This window comes from Anastrepha obliqua, chromosome 5 (assembly GCF_027943255.1).
Source record: "Anastrepha obliqua isolate idAnaObli1 chromosome 5, idAnaObli1_1.0, whole genome shotgun sequence".
In the NCBI taxonomy this organism is placed as follows: Eukaryota; Metazoa; Arthropoda; class Insecta; order Diptera; family Tephritidae; genus Anastrepha; species Anastrepha obliqua.
In genome coordinates this window covers 40,816,180-40,832,483 of record NC_072896.1, presented here as the reverse complement: position 1 = coordinate 40,832,483, position 16,304 = coordinate 40,816,180, and the positions used below count along the sequence as shown (strand labels likewise).

At 35.0% G+C, this 16,304-nt stretch overlaps 1 protein-coding gene across 4 annotated transcripts; it reads left to right on the top strand.

Annotated features, from left to right (window-relative positions):
• Positions 1 to 1,437: 1,437 nt before the first annotated feature.
• Positions 1,438 to 15,389, top strand: LOC129247096 (exportin-1). 4 transcript variants are annotated; one of them, XM_054886019.1, is made up of 7 exons: positions 1,438 to 1,711; positions 2,109 to 3,746; positions 12,204 to 12,574; positions 12,640 to 13,119; positions 13,206 to 13,538; positions 13,602 to 13,967; positions 14,399 to 15,389. In XM_054886019.1, the coding sequence occupies exons 2-7, from the start codon at positions 2,234 to 2,236 to the stop codon at positions 14,546 to 14,548; spliced, it is 3,213 nt and encodes a 1,070-aa protein (XP_054741994.1). In that variant the 5' UTR covers positions 1,438 to 1,711; positions 2,109 to 2,233; the 3' UTR covers positions 14,549 to 15,389. The 4 variants fall into 4 exon arrangements, with proteins under 4 accessions (XP_054741994.1, XP_054741993.1, XP_054741997.1 ...); XM_054886018.1 differs by having other exon boundaries at positions 1,438 to 1,715; XM_054886022.1 differs by lacking the exon at positions 1,438 to 1,711 and adding an exon at positions 1,764 to 1,817.
• The last annotated feature ends 915 nt before the right edge of the window (positions 15,390 to 16,304 follow it).

The window sequence follows — 16,304 nt, the reverse complement described above, 5'->3', positions numbered from 1 at the left end:
TTACAGATGGAGAAAGGAGCAAAAACTATATTTTCACGAATTTTGTTACTTCTAAATCCAAATAAATTTCTCACAATAATTCCTCTGCGTTTCCTCACCGGATTGTCAAATAAAAGTCGCAAGCGACTCAAATTGTTTTACTTTATTTTCAACATTTAACTGCTTTACTTTACATGTGCACATTCACCTTACGACTGAATTACTTTATTACTTCTCGTTTACTCGCCTACGCGCTCAACCTACGACTAAATACTCTATGCGCATGCACCTCTGCTTAATAACTATCGTAATTTTTACATCTGGCAACTCGTATCTTCTGGCGACTTCTGTCCCGCCATCTGCATCGCCATCAAGGCGAATTCATGCGTTTGTTTGTTCATCTTATTCGCTTTCTATTGTTGCCACTCGCGAAGTTTCCTGTTCACAACATATTCATTGAGATTTAGTTTATATATCTTGCACAATTAGCCCTAACTAGCCAATCTTTCATTTCTGCCGAATATTTTAAGGTGATAATAAAAATTTGCATTAATCTAAATTTTGGAATATTTTGCGTTTAATTAAAAACCAAATAATTAACAATTTGAGTTAACTTATCTCATTTGTATAAATGAATTTTCATGCAAGTTAGCTAGTTCATACAATCCAGCTAGTTTATACTGTTGCATTTGTAAGATTTATGAGGTTTACTTGGCTTTTACACGGTTAGATAAATTCCATTATTGCAAACATGTTGAAGTTTTATTTTTCAATTTGTACACCTGCACGACCTATAAAAAATCACTTGAATTAAAGCCTACAACATACATAAGCTGCAAACAATTTGATGGGATATTTCAATTCCAAAATGTAGTTATCTTGAAAATAATTGAAGATTCTCCCAGAGTATTGCAAGTCAAATTTGCCTATCGCCTTGATAGAAAAATTGTATACAAGCTTTTGATCAATTGGCAAAGGAGTAAGCTTGTTAGTAAAAAAGTGTTTAGTATGTTGAAAATTTAGAGACAAATCGCCTCAAAACTTGCGCATCTAAGCCTCACGTAAAGGCTTCCCTGTATTTATGAATTCTTCTTCAGCAGAGCATCTAATTATGTTCTTCTTTTTTGGCTATTCTTCGCGCATGGCTATTAAATACTGTGCCAATGTTGTAGTGCTAAAAGTTGAAACCGAACCGGGTACCCACCAATAAGCTGGAACGTATGAGAAATATATCTTTGAGAACGAATTTTTTTAAAGTAACTTTCGTAAATATACTATAATCGTTAAACCAAAATGTTTTATACCGAAATTGTAATATCTGAACTCTTATTGCCTATGCAATGAGTTTTGTCTAATACTGATATAACGTGTTCAGAGATCATGTACAAATTTATGCAACCCTGGGACGCGTTATTCTTGGTATTATGTTAAAAGACGAATTTAACATCAAAGTGAAACGGCGAAAGTGAAGATTTTCTAAGTCTGAGGATTTGTGTGAGTTTCGTTTTGCGGTCATCAGCGATTTTTATCTGAAAAATTGCTAATATTTTGTAAAATTTTATAAATTGTGAGTGTGAAAGAGCGTAGTGAGTTCACTTAAGAGTTTGAATGAAAGTTTACGACAGAAGTTTCGGTGTCTGTTAAGAAAAAATATCGCCCATAGGTTTGCTTTTACTTTCGCATTTTTAATTAAATTCGAGGCGAGCGCTACAACGACGGCTGCTGCTACTTGGTAGGTAAGTGCGATACATAAAGCAAATAAGAAGAAGAAGAAGCGATTTGATGGATGTATTTTGCGGGACACGCACATTTTCCTGAAAATAACATTCTTTACAAAAGTATGTAGCGTGGAACTGATATTAAACGTATTTAAAAATTTGTGTGATAAACTATTGAAAAAAAGAAATTCAACGGGAACACAATATACGCAAACAAACTTGTGGAGATTCTATAATAAGGAAAATGTCGCATGCGACGCAATTGCCTAATTGAGGAGTTGAATAGAATAATGTACCTACTCTATTAAAAAATGAAAAATATATATGTACCTATCTATATATACACATCGAAACGCTTTGCACGTTATAATAAAAAACTTTCCAATATTTTATATCGTTTTTAACTTTCAGGCTCTGGACCAGTGATTAAATATATATCTAAAATACGGAAATAGCACTGATTTTTCCTCAACAACAAAATTAATCCCAACATAAACGATAGACGCAGACGAGAGCGCTGCTTTTATTATAAGGCAATGGCGATGCTGTCGACGGAGGAAGCCAGCAAACTGTTGGACTTTTCTCAAAAGCTAGACATCAGTTTACTTGACAAGATCGTAGAGTGTTTGTACACCTCTCAGGGGGAGCAGTTGCGCCTAGCACAAGATATCCTTACAACGTTGCGTGAGCATCCAGATGCTTGGACTCGTGTCGACAGTATTTTAGAGTTCTCTCAAAATCAGCGTACCAAGTTCTATGCACTACAAATTCTCGAAGAGGTTATTAAAACTCGCTGGAAAATTTTACCCCGTAATCAATGTGAAGGAATCAAGAAATATGTTGTTGGGCTTATCATCAAAACATCTTCAGACCCGGAAACAATGGAGGCCAATAAGGTGTATTTGAACAAATTAAATTTAATATTGGTGCAAATCTTAAAACGTGAATGGCCTCGTAATTGGGAAACATTTATTAGTGACATTGTAGGAGCGTCAAAGACTAATGAAAGTCTTTGTAAGAATAATATGGTTATTTTGAAAAACCTTAGTGAAGAGGTTTTTGACTTTTCTGCTGGGCAAATAACCCAGACGAAAGCAAAACATTTAAAGGATACCATGTGCTCTGAATTTTCCCAGATTTTCCAACTTTGTTCATTTGTTTTGGAAAGCTCTATGAATGCACCACTAATCCAAGTTACTTTGGAGACATTATTACGATTCTTGAGTTGGATTCCATTGGGATATATATTTGAGACAGCGTTAATCGAGACGCTTATTTTTAAGTTTCTGAGTGTTCCCATGTTCCGAAATGTTACGCTGATGTGCCTCTCTGAGATTGCCGGTCTTACCATGGACAATTACAATGAAAATTTGACCAAAATGTTCAAGGACACAATGTTACAGTTGGATCAAATGATTGGTCAAAATCCCAATATGAGTCATATTTACGCTAATGGCAGCAGCACTGAACAGGTATTTGTTCAAAATTTGGCAATGTTCTTGTGCACATTCCTCAAGGAGCATGGAAAACTTGCGGAGGATGTCAAATTAATGGAGCATTTAGATCAGGCTCTCCATTTCTTGGTAATGATATCGGAAGTTGAAGATGTTGAAGTTTTCAAGATATGTTTGGAGTACTGGAACAATTTAGTCGAAGATCTCTACAATAGCGAAACCTTTGTTAGCACTACAGCGTATCTAACTCAAACTGATGCAGTATCATTGACCAAGCGTAATGCTTTTCCTCGTCGCCGCTACTACGCTAATATATTATCGAAAGTTCGTTACATTATGATTTCAAGAATGGCCAAACCAGAAGAAGTGCTGGTTGTCGAAAATGAAAATGGAGAAGTAGTACGCGAATTCATGAAGGATACCAACGCCATTAATTTGTATAAAAATATGCGTGAAACACTCGTGTTTTTAACTCATTTAGATTATGCCGACACGGAACGTATAATGACACTTAAGCTGATGAACCAAGTTAATGGAACTGAGTTCTCATGGAAAAACCTTAATACGCTTTGCTGGGCTATTGGCTCAATATCAGGTATGTACGAAATTTGTACGATGTGTTTTACGCCACTTTTAACATCCATTTCCTTCATAGTTGTAGCATAAGTTATAAAGCTTAGATTTAATAAAAGTTTTGTTGGTATTATATGTACCTAAGCATCGCCATTCGTTAATCTATGTCGTACGTCATGCAGCTTGGTTGTTAAAATTGTCACTTTACTATCTCTTTTAAATATTCAGCAAAACAACAAGAATATTTCACCCTGAGTGAACTAAACATCTGAATCTCTCAGAAGGAATATATCTCTCTTTATATACAGCCTTTTTAAAACCGTAATTCTAATACCTCGCATTTCATTATGAAAATATCAGTCCTGTGCAACCCCCAAACTTCTTGTCTTCATATAAAATTTTGTATCATATGCCTTGATCCTGACCTAAAATATTCCCCTGTGCGAGTTGGACTAAAAATAAACATTTTGGACTCATATGTCCAGAGAATATTGCGCCATTTAGTCGGAGTTTGAGGCGAATATACAGTAGCTATTGAATTTAGATGGAGACTAGTGCGCTGGAATTTTTTTTTGTGTGCCAATTTACATACCTTTGTTTTGGACAAACTATTACTTTATAAAATATTCTAATTGAAGGCTATTAAAAGCTTATAAAGTCATTTGATAAATTACAATACAAAATATTCTTTATAATGAACTATATTTTTATAAAAAAATTTATGAAAATTAGAAAAAAAAACAGTTTTATATCGCCTGTGAACGACAGACGGATTTTTATTATGAACTTTTACATGGCAGAAATACACTCAGCGGTTTGCCATTGCCTGCCGGGGCAAATAAACCTATTCGGCAAATACGGTTTATGTATCTATAGTATACAAATATATATAATCGTCACTGAATATCTAATGTTACCATTAGTTTACTTGTAGTATGGAAATACCCGCAATATTCTAGTGAAATTAATTAAAAATATGGGAATATTTATTTGAAATCCATTTTTTATAACAAACCATCTATTAAAAATATCAAAGAATTCGTATGTAAAAAAAAATAATACAATAAAAATGTATTATTTTTAATTATATTATATTTAATATGAATTGTAGTTTCTGGATTTTCATGCCAAAAAACTATTAGGAACTATTAAAATTGCTCATATCCACTCCATTCCTTCATTCTCGTATAAAAATGTCACCCAGAACGGGGAGATGTAAAGGGTCTTTCAGAAAAAGCGCCCAGGTGTTGTTTTAAAATAAAATACGAAAAAATTTGGTTTCTTTCATTTTTATGCAAAATACGGATATTTATTCAAAATACGGCTGTTAAAAATTATATGTGAAAAATGACATGATTTAAATGTCCACCATGTGTACGTTTACAGTTCTTTGTTTTCCACAACTTTTTCTATCGACAGAACAAGTTTCTTGAAATTCTTTCAACAACCTTCGAATTGTCGACTCATGCGCACGATTATTTACAGCAAAAAATCACGAATTTCGTGATATGTTGTTCTTAAAGATCGCCCATTTTCATAATAAGTTACAATAATTTTAACGCGCTGTTTTATCGTGTAAAATTATGCATTTGTCTACTTGACAAATGCCAAAGTTGACCTCCGTTCTTGGTGCCGCTCACTGGAGAAGTAATATCGGGATGTCATTAACCTGTCGAATGACATTTTCTTTTAGTGCTGAGATTATGGTGGCTGGGTTTGTTTCATAGAATGTACTTTTGAGGCCATACTTTACCAAATATCCATAGGGGTAAGATCGGGTGACTTGGGTGGCCTTCAATGTGTCATCGAAACGGCTTATCAGTTTGTTAGGGAAAAAGTCATGCAGTATCGTCATGGTCTCTCTGCCGTGTGCAGCGTTGCGCTATTGTCCTGAAACCATGTGTGTATCCTGAAGGAAGGATTGTTGGCAGAAAATAATCGTTAAGCATGCGCCGATAAGACACCGCCGCAGAAATTGCTTGTCTTCGACGATTAAAGAAAACATATGGTCCAATTCTTTCACTGCTTGACAATGCACACCAAACCGTATCTTTGGGACTGTGTAGTGGCTGTTGATGTTTTAATAGTCTGTTCTGTCCTTTAAGTGACTAAAAACGGTAATTATGCTTATTTACACCTCCATTTAAATAAAAATGTCCTTCTAACATAGTCCCGCAGAAATTTGTACGCAAATTATAGTCGTTAGGCGTAAGCGCTTGTACGATTTGAATTTTGAAGGGGATACTTCCTCAATATTTCATGCACAATAGTTTTTAGAAGCACCAGAACAGCCGCTCGTAAAAACTTGTAGCGACGAGTTCACTATTTTCATATGTTCTCGATGTCCGGCTGGTCTCCGGCCATGGGCTGTGTACCACCGATCGTGTTGCCCGGAGCCTTCGTACCCATGAACGAATCAAATCTTCATTTGGGGCATCACGTAAACGTCGGATATTGTAACGTGAACAAAATCATGAGTCAAAGTCTATGAGCAATTGTACACAAATCATTAGGCTTGAAATACGGCTCGATTGCGAACGCATTTTGTTCACCCGCCCAGTGCAACATTACAAACTAACGCGGTTTCCTCCCCTCTATAGGAAGAAACCTCCGTTTCCCCTAAAAGCTCATAAAACTATAAAACTGAGGGTCCCTATACATACATACTTGTCCTCCCATAATTAACACACCTTATCTTTTTAAAATATTCGCAATATTTTTCATGTTCACTTTTTATCGTTAAGGTTTTGTTGCATAGCAAGAACCTTATAAGTCAAACTTCCCGACTTTGGGCAAAATTATCAAAAACTTAAAGAATTTCTAAAAATTGTTATCGAAATTTTAAATTTTATAATCAGAATCTTTAAAAAACTTCTGGATATATTATGTTGCACTTGACGATGTCGGACGCGCAATTAATTTCACGAAAAAGTTTAAGGTTATCGGGAGACAGGTCCCAGGTTTGATAAACAGGAAAAACAAAGAAGGGTTTCACCAGAAGATTTAAAACGCTCAATTCTGACAAATAAAATTCTATTCGATTAGGTTAGGTGGTAGCGGCTGTCCACTAAGAGTTACACTCAGCCTCATAGTCCATCGTGATACCGCATGGGGAAACTTGTCCTGAAGTCTCTAAAACCAAAAAACTTTCACATTTTAGAAGATCCCTGATTTCCACAGTACTGAGATCTTTTAACTCTTTAAGTAAGCTAGCACGTTGTGCCCGAGCTCTTGGTTGTTTGAAAACAGTTTTCGATTTATACGATGCGGGGTGAATCCTTTTTTGCAAGAGAGGGAAATGCATTGTCAGGAAAACTTAAATGATAAAAGACGCTTCCAATGTGAGCGTAAAAAAATACCAATTGGCTGTCAAACATGCAAAATGACAGTCCATTGCTTCACATATGCTGGCAATATATGACTTAAATATTTTATGACATGAATTGGCAAATTCATTCAATTTGCTGTGTCGATTGGCAAATTTCATTGAAATTGACCATTGAAAGCAATTAAAAATTGAGTGTCGAAATGCCTAGTAAGATCAGCTGCTTTTTCGTAGTTTGACAACTCAATTTTTTATTTTACCGCGCAATTTGCATACGCGAACACACCGATCCAATTTGCTTGATACTAAGGTGGCAACATGAGAGAACGGGGCAAAAGCAAAATAGAAATTTTGCAGATGTTAAGACACATTTAGTGGACGGTGCAGATGTGAGGTTATAAATGTTGGAAAGGGAGAGCAATTGTATAGAGCTGTCTATGAGTGTATAAAAGTTGTATGAAGCGTCATTCGGATAGTGTCATTTTAGGTTTGTTCATGTACAAATCATCCAGTAACATAATTTCCGAGGATTCGCTCTCAAAGAGAAAAATATCAAAAAAGTACATGAACGTAAAACCAGTAACAATTTGCAAGTTTTAAGAAAAATCACAAAAAGTAAATTTTATTTCATTCCCTGAATCCTATTTAATATAAATATTCTTCAAATAAACTTTATAAAGTTTATCTAAAATACAGGGTGAACGAACAAAACACCATAACTTTTTTGTGTGAAATTAGTTTTTATTGACTTCAAAGACAAAATTGTTGAAAAATGATTACAATTTTAACATATATTCACTTTAGCTCGATATGACCACCTTTTGCCTTAACTATAGCCTTCAAACGGTCAAAACATGAGTTGCATGCTGCACGAATGTGATCTTGAGGTATTTTGGCCCATTCTCGTATAATCGCTTTTTTTCAGCGTATCCATACTGTCATATTTTTTAGTCCTCACCGCGCTCTCCAAAATGGACCAGGTGGAATAGTCCATTGGATTTGCGTCTGGCGACTTCGAAAGCCATTGTGTGGACGAAATGAAGTAAGGAACATGATTTTTTAACCATTCTTGGTACACATGAGCTTTATGAGACGGTGCCGAGTCCTGTTGGAACGTCCATGGTCTACGACCGAAATGTTTGCGTGTCCACGGCTCTAAAGCAGCTTGTAAAACATTTTCCCGATAATAAGTCGCATTCACTTTGACACCAGGCTCGATAAAAACGATTGGAGAGCGTCCATCAGCGGTCACTGCGGCCCAAACTATTACTTGCGATGGGAAATTGCTTCGAGTGGCCATATGTAGGCTCAAATTCTCGTATGAGCGTTCGGTCAAGTAAACACGATCATTTTGAGTGTTTATGAACTGCTCAATTGGGAAATTTTTTTCATCAGAAAACACAATGTTAGGAAATTAGCCACGTTCTGCAAACGCAACAACTCCTTTGCTCTTTCGCACCGAACTTTTTTTTGCTGGGTGTAAAGATCGTGTGCTTTTTGGAACTTGTAGTCCTTGACCTTGAGCTCATTTTTCAATATGCGTCGAATGCTTTCTTGCGATGTTTTCAGTTCTTTGGCCATTTTTCTTCCACTTCGACTTGGGTTTCGTTCAAGTCGAGCCTTCACTTTCCGAACCATTTCTGGCGTTGCGGGTTTTTTTTAGGTCCACCTCCATAGCGTTTTCCAATGCTACCAGTATCATTGTAACGTTTTATAGTACGATACACAAACATTTTATTCACTTTGAGGTAACTGAGCTCACGAACAATGACTGGTTGTGATTATCCAGCCAAATATAACGGAATCACATTATTACGTTTGAATTCCATCACAGAAAAAAAAAAATCAACAAACTTCAATTCAAACTGAGACGCAAATGCTTTTGATGGCTTATAAACAATATATTGAACTGTCATTAGAACAATTTTGACGTTGATGTCATGAGCTGTTTTACAGATACAAGCAGTGTGAAGTTGGTAACACTTCATATCGTTCACCCTGTATATTTACATTCTTCATTTTAATCACCATTTTTATTTAACTCAACTTTGACTCAATTCACAAATTTGAATTCGTGTTTATTTTTACTTTGCGATCAGTAAATTTTTGCAAGTAAGAATTTATCCAGTAAAAACTTGCAACTTCCCCTCAAAATGAAATGCCAATTTGCTCTCTCACTTTCCCCTACTTTGCAAGTTTTTTGGATACATGAACACCAAAACTTCTTACAATTTATTTGCTTCATGACCAGACCAGACCTATTATTATTTAAGAGGTTTCGAGGCGCGCAGGCTTACTTGGCACATATAAAAACTATTTGGAGGAACTTAATTGAAGCAAAACATAAAAGCAAGCAAACTTCACGAACATATACGGCGCTTTTACCTTCACTTGTATATAAGTATATTAGATTGATTTTTTTTTCTATTTGCACACTATTCCACAGCATTATTATAAGGTAAATTTCAAATACGATGATTTATAATTGCTGGCACAAAAAAAAGTATGGTGAGAAAACGGTTTACGTTTATCCTGGTTATGCCCAAGGTGCATTCATTGAAGGTGGTGGGACTAGACCAACAACAATTTTTTTAGGTTTGATAGTCAAAGCAAAGTATTGGCAAAGTAGAAAACAAAGAATGGACACGGCACGGCGAAAGAAAAAAAAACAAATCAATTACCAACACCACATTTAATAGATTCGGCTTGGTTATACTAGGGGGTTTTTTTTTAATCGAAAACAAAAAAAAATTATCTGCGCTATTTATGGCCATTCTACAGCTATGTATATATTATATAAAATAACTAACGAAAAACAATTTTTTTCTTTCAAATAGAAATTATTCCATATATTGCATTATGGTCATCAGATGGCCACCAGTAATCCGTACACTGTCGTGCTGAATAAATACTCACAAGAAAGCTACCATTGAAGCAAACGAAACATTTCAAATCGTCTATTGTTCATAATCCCAACTTAATGGCTTTAATTTCGCTGCTTTTTAACATATTGTTATAGCAATTTCTTTGTAAAATTATCGAAATCACGCACTGAAATGCATACATATACATATGTGGCGTACGTCTTGATGTTGTTCGACAAATGGAGGGCCTACAGTTTCAAGCCAACTCCGAACGGCAGATATTTTTTATGAGGAGCTTTTTCATGGTAGAAATGGGCGAAGCACTATTAGCTTTTTTTATGAAGATGATACAATCCGCGAATGCAGTGACAATAATTATGAGAACTTTGTTGTTGCAGAATTTCCGGATGATAGCAGCCCCATATCCGTATATGAATATCCAGCTAATCTGGCTGAGCTTCGTGATGCAGTTAATTTAGCCTCAATTCTAAAAATAAATATTTGGTGTGTCCGTTATGGTCTATTAGAACAGAAAATTCTAAGTCAAGAAAAGAAAATATAATTCCAGGAAAAAAACTCGAACTACCTCATGGTAGAGCACATTTATGTAAAGTTATATAGAATTAAGCGTTTGAACAAACCATTAAAACAAAATGAGTCACGCAAAATTTGAAATAACTAACAAATTAGCATCTAGAGTTATAATAGTTAAAAACTAAAAATGAAAATAAGGAAATATGCGTACATCAAACTTGCTTCATACGCTTTATATTATTTCACTGTGATCAGAAGAAGTTGCTTACTTTTTTGCGAAAACAACAGCACCTAAAAAGGTTTAGATTTTTATGTAATCGGTTATCGCAAAACGAACCTAATATGGGAGCGTGGCTGATAGATAATTTCTCCTTAATCTATTGTTAAACCGCTTTTATGATATGTCGTTATAGGAGAAAGCATACCTGCTTTTCAATTGTCTACCTAGACCGAAATAGCAGCTGTTGATGAGTCATACTTTATTTAATTTCCAGGCTAACACTGTTGGTGGTGTTAATACTGGAGCCTATGTAGAAGTCGTGCTTTTTCTGACGGTGAACTAGCGTCAGATCAACCTCCTCCCCCCTTTCGAATGGGTCAGAATGAACCTTCCCGATTTGGACATATCCAAAGATAATTCTATATAACCATATAAAAGTTAAGGGGCATTCCAAAATTAGCCGTGACGTCGTATAAGCAGCTTATTTTTGAGCTGTCATAAGCGGTTTTAAAATCTCTGTCGATTTGCCTGTCCAGGGTCTTCTTCAAGATTTGGCGAACAGCAAAAATCCGCACTTATACGTACCAATGAACTCAATCCTTCACACAATATAATCAATAGGGTTATGTAAGCCATATTGAAGAGATTTATCTCGCTGTAGTTGACGCGAACTGCAGAATCAACCCATGGATCGGGAGAACACACCAGCTCTAAGCATCCGGATATGAACAGCTCAACCGGAATATCGCCGGCTTCAGGAAGCTTGTTGCTTTTAAGACGCCTTATTGTTGTTCTCCTCTCGTTTTGGTCGAGTGGAGGCACGTGAGTTATATGTATATACCTATATATAATATATAATTGGCGCGTACGCCCTTTTTGGGTGTTTGGCCGAGCTCCTCCTCCTATTTGTGGTGTGCGTCTTGATGTTATTCCACAAATTAACAGGTGGCAAAGAACCTGCACCACCGATGTGTGTTTCTATTATTTTCTTTGAATGTGGAACCGAGTATGTACTTTTTTTTTAATTTGAACGATATCCTAGATATGAATTAAGCTCGGTCATGCTGAAATTTCGCATAATATTGGGCTAGCATTACATAAATATGTGGTGAGGTACCTATAATATATGGAGTATTTCAATAAGCATTTCCTATGTTTAAACTGCCATAAAAATTAGCAAACAAAATTCAAGGTAGAATAGAGTTTATTTTATTTCTCTTTGTTTAATGATGCTGTCAGGGAAAAAAACTATCAAAAAACAACGGCAATTTTGTACCATTTCAAACTTGCGTTTTATTAGACTACAATTTACATTCACAAATCTTGTATAAAATTTGAAACTTTGATTTATATAAGTATGGTATGATTTTTGTTGCATGTGGAATAAATTATATACATATTTATAAAGAAAATAATGAAAATTAAAAAAAACGAAAAAAACGTAGTCGAAACAGCTCAAAATATTGCGATTCTATTTATTATTTGCCAAACAGATTTTTTCGAATTATGTAAACTGGACATCTATATTTTTTGTAGGTGCTTTCTGCGAAGAAGACGAAAAACGTTTCCTTGTCACAGTTATAAAGGATTTACTCGGCTTGTGTGAACAAAAGAAAGGCAAGGATAATAAGGCTATAATCGCCTCGAATATAATGTACGTTGTTGGGCAGTATCCGCGTTTTCTGCGTGCTCATTGGAAATTTCTTAAAACCGTGGTGAACAAACTATTCGAATTTATGCATGAAACTCATGATGGTGTACAGGATATGGCCTGCGATACATTCATAAAGATTGCCATCAAGTGTAGACGCCACTTTGTGACCATACAGCCCAATGAGGCGTGTACCTTCATCGATGAAATACTAAGCACTATGAGTAGCATAATTTGTGACTTACAGCCCCAACAGGCAAGTAGCAGTATAAAAATCTTATTTTTATGTTGCCAATCTAATTTTTTTATTAACGTTATTAGGTACATACGTTCTATGAAGCAGTTGGTTATATGATATCAGCACAGGTGGATCAAGTGCAACAAGACGCCTTAATTGAGAAATATATGTTCTTGCCAAATCAGGTTTGGGATGATATTATCTCACGTGCCTCTAAGAACGTAGACTTTCTGAAAAATATGACAGCTGTTAAGCAGCTGGGTAGCATTTTGAAGACGAATGTAGCGGCTTGCAAGGCATTGGGACATGCCTACGTGATTCAGTTGGGACGCATATATTTGGATATGCTAAACGTTTATAAAATCACATCTGAGAATATTATTCAGGCGATTGAGGTTAATGGTGTCGTTGTAAATAATCAGCCGCTTATAAAAGCCATGAACGTTGTAAAGAAAGAAACTCTAACTCTAATATCGGAATGGGTATCGCGCTCTAATGACAATCAATTAGTGATGGATAACTTTATTCCCCCATTACTCGATGCTGTTTTGCTAGATTACCAGGTAATTATTTCCACTCAAATTTTTCGATAAAATAGTCTGCATTAATCAGTTTTAATCAATTTTTTTTTATCCCATTACTTGTCTAGCGTTGCAAAGTGCCGTCTGCCAGAGAACCAAAAGTGCTCAGTACAATGGCCATAATTGTGCACAAACTACGTAATTACATCACAAACGAAGTACCAAAAATATTTGATGCCGTCTTTGAGTGCACACTCGACATGATTAATAAAAATTTCGAAGATTATCCGCAGCATCGCACTAGCTTTTACGAGCTCCTGCAAGCCGTCAACGCGCATTGCTTCAAAGCATTTCTCAATATTCCACCGGCACAATTTAGGCTTGTATTCGATTCGGTTGTTTGGGCCTTTAAGCACACAATGCGCAATGTTGCTGACATGGGCTTGAACATTTTATATAAAGTATGGTTGACATTTACAGCAATGCTAGTTTAAAAATATAGTTTAATTTTACTTCTATTACAGATGTTGCAGAACTTAGAACAGCACCCACAGGCAGCGCAAAGTTTCTATCAGACATATTTTACTGATATTTTAATGCAGATATTCTCCGTTGTCACTGATACTTCGCACACAGCCGGCCTCGCTAATCATGCCACAATATTGGCATATATGTTCTCGTTGGTAGAGAATAACAAAATAACCGTGATTCTTGGCCCAATACCGAACAATACCATTTTCGTACAAGAGTATGTGGCCTCTTTGCTGAAATCTGCTTTCAATCACTTAACCGATAACCAGATAAAAGTCTTTGTTACTGGTCTTTTTAATCTGGACGAAAATGTGCAAGCATTTAAAGAGCATTTGAGAGATTTCCTAATTCAAATTAGGGTAAGTTTGAAGTTTAAATTCGAGTGAATTTGTTTGCCGTAATTGATCAGTACTAATGCTGTTTACGTATGCGTAAATAACTATAAAGGGGTGTTTTAAACTCTTAAATAATTTGAAGATTTGTCGCGCATTTGCTGCAAAGAGTGTTATAATACAAAAACAAAAACCAACATGTGATGAAAGTCGTCTGCAAAGTTTTCCGCTTACTATATCTCGCTAAATAAAAGTAAAAACACATCAGCTAATGAGATACTCTTAATTGATATCCCTATGCCTGTTTGACACAACATAATTGTTTTTTATCATGACACACTTGCAGTAAATGGGCGATATTGCATTAAACATGATCTGCAGCTACGAAAAATCAGTAGTAAAAATTTTTCGTACTTGTACAATGTCGGTCTGTTTATTTACAAATTATTTTTTTGTAGGAAATAACTGGCGAGGACGATTCCGACTTATTCTTAGAAGAGAGAGAGGCAGCACTACGGGAGGAGCAAGATCATAAGATTATAATGAAGCGCAATGTACCGGGCATGATGAATCCGCACGAATTGCCGGAAGATATGCAGGACGAGTAAAAATAACACAACAACATCAACAGTTGAAAGAAGTTATGAGTGAAGAGCGAATGTTTTGATTTACGTGAAAAAGAAACAAGTGAAAACAACACAAACAATTATTATTCAAATACATCTTTTTATAATTAATACCCGTATGAGAATATTGAATAATTCTAAAGTTATGTTTGAAATGAATATTTGTCGTCGAAGTATGAATGTTTAAAAAATCCAACATCATAAATCTATATAAATATTATTAGACTATTTAATATAACCAACAAAGCGAATGATTGCGTTTCTTTATTAAATTTAGAAATAGTTTGTACATTAAAGAAAAAAATGAATGAGAAGCAAATGCAAACTACATAAAAGAAAATGGGCAAAAAGCGTTAATTGTTATATTAATCACAAATGATTGTACGAGTATGTGAGTGAAAATGAATTATGCCAACAAATATATAAAACAGATGCAGACAAAGGGTTTTGAAGTAGGTGTTTGGTACTGTAATTTGTTGGTACAGCATGGTATGCTACAAATAAAATCAAACTTAACGAAAAATTGTGAAAATTATGCGTTATGAAACATATTCATTTGCATAGAGAGTGATGAGATGACATAAATACAATAGTAAAAATACGAATGCTGCTATTTTACCATTTGAACTAAGCAATTATAGAACGGAATAAACCTTTGAAATTAATTTCACAACTTAAACTGAATATTCTTATCATTATTTGTTTTATTTATGTTTAATTTATATTAAAGCCTACATATCTTTTGCGTTTTATATTAGAACCGGGCGAGCTCAATACTTGCTTGGAATAAATAAAAATGGTGTTAACCGAGTGACGGCAAATTGTGCGAAATTGTTATTTTGAACATTTTTATTTGGGGGTTCATGTCCAAGCAAATGCATGCAATGAATAAGAATGTGTTCGAGCTGTAATAATTTCGGCAGTGCTCCTCTTAATGAGATGGCATTACGTTCTCTCACAAAATTCTGCGAACATAACGTAAGTAAGCTTTTATTTGAAAAATGCTACCTTGAAGCTTAATATTCTTTATTTATTGTTTTTAGCCCCATATTTTTAAACGATACGTTCGACTCGAAATAACTTCTTAGAATATGGAGATTCGATTGGCGGTAATTATAGCGTATGCGTCTCTCTTGGAATTCTCACATTTTAGTCTGTTCACGGCCAGTTTGCTTTTATAAGTGATCAGAAATGTTTTCTTCATCAGCGCTTTTAGTGATTTGTCGTCTTCATAAATAGTAGCGGCAGTGTAATTTATTATAATTAGACTATCTTTGGTACATTGGATTTTACTGACTGGGGTTGACTAATTGTTAATTTCTTTGGCTTCTCAAATTTTTACAAAATATTTGATATCATTTTTAATTTTGTAATAATAACAAAATCTGATATACATACATATATATATATATATATATATATATATATATATATATATATATATATATATATATATATATATATATATATATAATTGGCGTGTGCACCCTTTTTGGGTGTTTGGCTGAGTTCCTCCTCCTAGAGAAATACATTCTGAGGTTTGCTATTGCCTGCCGAGGGACGCCGCTATTAGGGGAATTTTCTTCATCTTTCTTCATTTTGGTCTTTCACCGAGATTCGAACCTACGTTCTCTCTGAATTCCGAATGGTAGTCACGCACCAAGCCATCAAAATCTAATATGGTCATTGAAGTATTTTATTTATTTTCAAAAAAGTGAAAATCATTTGATATTGCTAT